This window comes from Aphis gossypii, chromosome 1 (genome assembly GCF_020184175.1).
Source record: "Aphis gossypii isolate Hap1 chromosome 1, ASM2018417v2, whole genome shotgun sequence".
In the NCBI taxonomy this organism is placed as follows: Eukaryota; Metazoa; Arthropoda; class Insecta; order Hemiptera; family Aphididae; genus Aphis; species Aphis gossypii.
This window is the reverse complement of record NC_065530.1, coordinates 47,408,759-47,413,734: the sequence shown is the minus strand read 5'-3', so window position 1 is coordinate 47,413,734 and position 4,976 is coordinate 47,408,759. Positions and strand designations below refer to the sequence as shown.

At 26.8% G+C, this 4,976-nt stretch overlaps 1 protein-coding gene across 1 annotated transcript; it reads right to left on the bottom strand.

Moving 5' to 3' along the window:
- Window positions 1–714: 714 nt before the first annotated feature.
- LOC114122307 (prolyl 3-hydroxylase OGFOD1) lies at window positions 715–4,158 on the bottom strand. Its single transcript, XM_027984926.2, has 8 exons — window positions 3,816–4,158; window positions 3,443–3,748; window positions 3,170–3,378; window positions 2,962–3,102; window positions 1,982–2,178; window positions 1,785–1,906; window positions 1,507–1,688; window positions 715–1,446 (listed from the first exon to the last, which is right to left on the bottom strand). Exons 1-8 carry the CDS (start codon window positions 3,859–3,861, stop codon window positions 1,267–1,269), a joined length of 1,383 nt encoding a protein of 460 aa, XP_027840727.1. The 5' UTR covers window positions 3,862–4,158; the 3' UTR covers window positions 715–1,266.
- Between the last annotated feature and the right edge of the window lie 818 nt (window positions 4,159–4,976).

Sequence of the window (4,976 nt, the reverse complement as noted above, 5' to 3'; positions counted from 1 at the left end):
ATTAAAAATGCTGACATTGACGGACATTTCAGACACTTGTAATTTATCTAAATTCTCATAATCCGCTATTAATTATTTTAGCAATTACTTTTTTTTTGGCATTTTCTTATATGAACTAATTCAGTGCCAAATTATTTTATAAGAAAACATAATATATACCATTAGAATTAGTGCTATTATAGCTCTAATGTCATATTGATGTATATATATTTAATCTGAAAATGTCACATTTCTCATATATATTGAATGTAGATATATAATCCATTTCTGTAATAAATAATAAATCACAGTAGAATCTTGGTAATCTAACAGATATCGGACAAAGCTACTGCATGTCGGATTAACGAAAATGGAAGTTCACATAAAAATGCATTTTTATTTATTAAATTTTACATTTTTTCTCATATTAAAAAATGAATAACCCTATTGTACTTTACAATACATACATATTTTTGTAATATTTACATAATTTTTGTGTTTAATTAATCTTGATAGGACAGGCTTAAAAAATATATCGATTTGTTTTTGTTTAATTATTTGAAATATGATGCTTTTAAGATTTATTTGCTAGATAAATATAGGTTAATATAGCTGGATTATTGGACGTACCGAAATTCTACTGTAGTATATTTACTATTATTTATTTATAGATAAAAGTATGTTTATTAAATTAAATTGTAAAACATATTAAAATAATAGTAGTTTCATATCACATATTTATTAAACAGTCAGTTTTATTTTACATTTTTATTTACATTAATTTTTTTTTTACAAAGATTTCAAACACTATACAGGTCTTAGTTTTTATGAAATTACAAAATTTGATATAATATGGCTAAAGTGTTTTAACATGACTTCATAGAAAATCTATATTTCATTTCTAATACAAAAACATATAAATTTTTAATAGTCTTAAATATAATAACATTATGTTATATACTAATATGCATAGTATATAATAATATTGTTTAATATGCAATACTTAAAGTTATATTTTTTATTATTTAAGACAAATATTAGAGACCCATTATTTAGGTAAATGATAATTATATTATAATATCAAAATTAGATTGTAATTGTAATATTTTAACATTAATTTTTTCTATAAATAATAACTAATAAATTAAGAACACTTAGTTGAGAAAACGAATATAAAACTATTCATTTATAATGATTTAATCACAAAAAAAAATAATAATAAGCACATTACAATAGGAAAATTATTGATGTTTTGTAAACGTAGTAATGTCAAAATTATAAATAAAATCAATCGTCGAATCTGTGTAATTTACAATCTAATCTATGGTCGTTTTTAATCAAATAATTTGCAACAACAACAGTCCATGCATGGCCGTCAACTATTTTACAATATTTAACATATGAATCCATGTTGGAATCCCGATTTACCATAAAAATAGTGTTGTGCTGAGGCTTGCATGCAAATTTCTAAAAATAGTAAGATTAATTAGTTATAATATTGGGTAATTGTAACACTTATATATTTACTGGTGTTAATGTATCTTTCTCTTCAAATACATAGTGTAGATCGTCTTTATTAGCATCAGACATTTCACCAAAACATTGGCTAAAGAACAAGTATACACTTAATACGTTAAAACCAGCTAAACCATCATTTCCGCCCGATACCATATAGTGTCCACCATGCCATCTTTGCACTTCAATATTTACTAAAAATAAAAAATAAATGTTCGTATTCATAATAATAAAAAGAAAACTTTTGCATATATTTAATGTTTTATAATAACTTATGATAGTTGACTTACCACCAAGAAATTCAAAACCTGAGCATTCTTGGAAAAATTGAAACATGCGATCAGTCTTTAACATATTAACAACAAACAACATTGTGAGTGGTAATTCATCAAGATCTACATATTTGTAATGCCTAGAATCGAAGTATATATATGAATTAAATATGTATCAATGTTTGAATAAACAATATTGACTTTTAAATACTTACTTTTTGTTTAAAGGTCCTTTGATTTTCCAATGCATGTTATTGGAAAATATCTCGTTGCTTAAATGGTCTACCATACTTGATTTGAAAAATCCCTCACACATTATAAATCCATCTTTAATGAATGTATCTCGAATAGCTTCTCTAAAAATAGGTTCCTCAAACATTGGTTCTATGCACATTTCAGCAACTGACCTACACTGATATATAAATTTATGTTTATAATTACTAAATCAAAATATTATTTACCTTATTCATCTTATTATTAAACAATAGATATATTATATATTAATTTAACATAATAGACAGATTTATTTATATATTTTTAGTATACAATGCACATGATAATCATTTATGTGTGTACACATTCATTTTGAAGTTTTGATGGTTTTGTAAATATTTTTTTTTCACTAGTAATTAGATATCATTGCAAGGTTAAATACATCAATACTATTAGTAATAAGAAGTATCTGAGATGTAAATAATGATAAAAATAATAATTAAAAATAATAGTTTGGTTATAATTATTATTATACTTTTTATTTCTTTTATTATCATACATTTTGTAATAGTTTTTTTTTTTTAATGTTTAGTCTTTTCAAATAAGTGTCAAAGGAATTTAATTTTGCATGATTCTGAATTTTTATGAGCATATTCAACAATATTTGTTATACACCCTATTTACGGCCAATTAATAACTCATTCAAAATTTGATTTTTTAATATGAAATTTGTTGTTTAAAAAAAAAATTAAAACTTAAGTTGTAAATATAACAATACATTTTTTTAAGAAATACCTATCATTTTTACTGGAATGTTATTGTAATGAGTAATGACATAAAGTTATACAAGCTAAAACTGCAATACTAAATGTAAGCGCTTAAATTGATTACGCTGTATACTTTTTTAAAGCCACAAAAATTAATGTTTAAGTTTAATAAATACCAAATTATTAATATTATACTCTAACTATTATATAAATACCCTATTAGCAGAAACTGCATGTGGTGTATAAAATGGAGATAAACATTTGAATGGATAGGGATACATTTGCCAAGACAGGTCATCACAATGGAACCAGCCATTAATGGAAATACGAGAAAAGGTAGATGTATTTTCAGCCACCTATTAAATAAAACATGAAATTAGATTGTTAGAAAAATTAATTAAAATTAAAAACTTAATATCTTACCTGATGATAGGTATATCTTTCAACAGGGAAAAAAATCAAAGAATTAAATTCTGGATTAATATTTTTTACAATTTCTGTAGCACAATTGTTATCATCAACAGAATAAACATCTAATGTGCCACCCCATTCCGGAAGCCAATCATAATTTAAATAGTATATGAATGCCACAGATCTATCGTCAACACGATCATCGTGACAAAGTAAGTAATCTAAGTATACAAACAATATAGTTATTAAAGCTTACATATTGTAATTTATTAAAAAAAAAATTACCTCCGTGATCATATTTAGAACAAGACACACTAATCATGTTATTAAATGTTTTTCCTAAGTAAGCAGCTATATTTTGTTTTATTTTTTCCAGAAATATTAAAAACTGTTCGACTTCCTTAGGTTTCTTAATATTTGTGGAACGAATGAAGTCTGATGATTGAGAAAACGAATAAAGATCACAGGATTTTTTTTTAAATGTCATAGTAAGTAATGCCTGACGTAATTTAAATGCCTCGGAATTTGATATCATATCCTTACAATCGAATTTAAACACATCAAATGGCGTATCTAGTTTTGTAACTGCATCTAAAAAAGATTCGATTGATAAAATAAAAAAAATCTTACTTAAATATTCATGTAAATTTGTACAAACCACTAAAGCTGAGGTCACTCATATTTACTACAGTAGTATTATCCATTAATCGTTAGACAAGTTTAATAAAATATTATTTCGGTTCAACGTTCGTCTAGGATAAATTGTCCATAATGTCGTCTGAATGTCTGATGAGTGATAAATGATGTCAATGGTGATCGCCGATCTATATATTTTGATAGTAAGAACGCTCGCAATCACAGCCACACGGAGCGGCCACTATTATAGTGTCGTGAAAAATTTAACGAGAATAGAAATTATCTCGCATTACTATCGTAGCGTCGTAGTCGTTGCACGTTAGTGAATTTTTACCGAAATTCAAACATGTCAACTCACTTTCAAATGTTTAAGGTTATTTATTTGTGTATTGTTATCACGGTAGATTTTAAACTACAACATAGATAATAAACTATAAAGAATCGTAGATAATAGAAGAATGGATATGCCATACAACGCATACAACGCAATTTTAGTGGTCGCAGAGAAAAACGCACGATTATTTATGTGAAAAGGCGGTTTCACACTCCGCAAGTCGCAAGTGGCGATAGATTGATAATTATAAATTAAATGGATTTAATAGATTCTTCTATTATTATTAATAACATATTATTATTCTTTGTTATCTATGAACTACAAGCGTTAACCTAACCTCCAAACAATAATCCGTACCTCCATAGGCGCCGTCTGCATGCCGGGTGTTCGGGGGCCGGAGCCCCCGTTGAAAAGATTGAGATTTGAGTTTAATTTAAGAGGAGACAGTTAAAAATATAGACGTAAGCGGTCCACTTCCTGCGTCTCTGCTCTTTAACCACATACTTTTAAATTATTTTGAAAGGCAAAATTTAAAGATAATAATTAGTAAATTCGGCCCCCGTTGGCATTTACAAAACTCGGCGCCAATGGTCAGACCAGATTTATTGGAGGTACGGTACCTCCAATCGTGGTTCAGTGGTAGACGGCAGACGTCAGGCGCATATGAATCACATCCTTGGTCTTTTATTATCTGTGAATGAATTCTAATCTTGGTCTACCCCTACGGTTTTTTCCTTCTACTCTTCCTTCTATAATCAATTTCAACAATCCTTCGTGTCTCATGATATGACCTCTTCATTCTTTCTGTCTTCTGACTATGTTATTCCATAGTAACTTTTCATCTGATAT

What these genes read in the sequence shown, in the direction of transcription:
- LOC114122307 (XM_027984926.2), bottom strand. Translation starts at nt 3,861, where the DNA reads ATGGATAATACTACTGTAGTAAATATGAGTGACCTCAGCTTTAGTG. An exon ending in ATGCAGTTTCTGCTAATAGG is followed by an intron (nt 2,179 to 2,961) that starts GTATTTATATAA and finishes TTTATATATCAG; the next exon opens with TGTAGGTCAGTTGCTGAAAT. An exon ending in AGAAAGATACATTAACACCA is followed by an intron (nt 1,447 to 1,506) that starts GTAAATATATAA and finishes TACTATTTTTAG; the next exon opens with AAATTTGCATGCAAGCCTCA.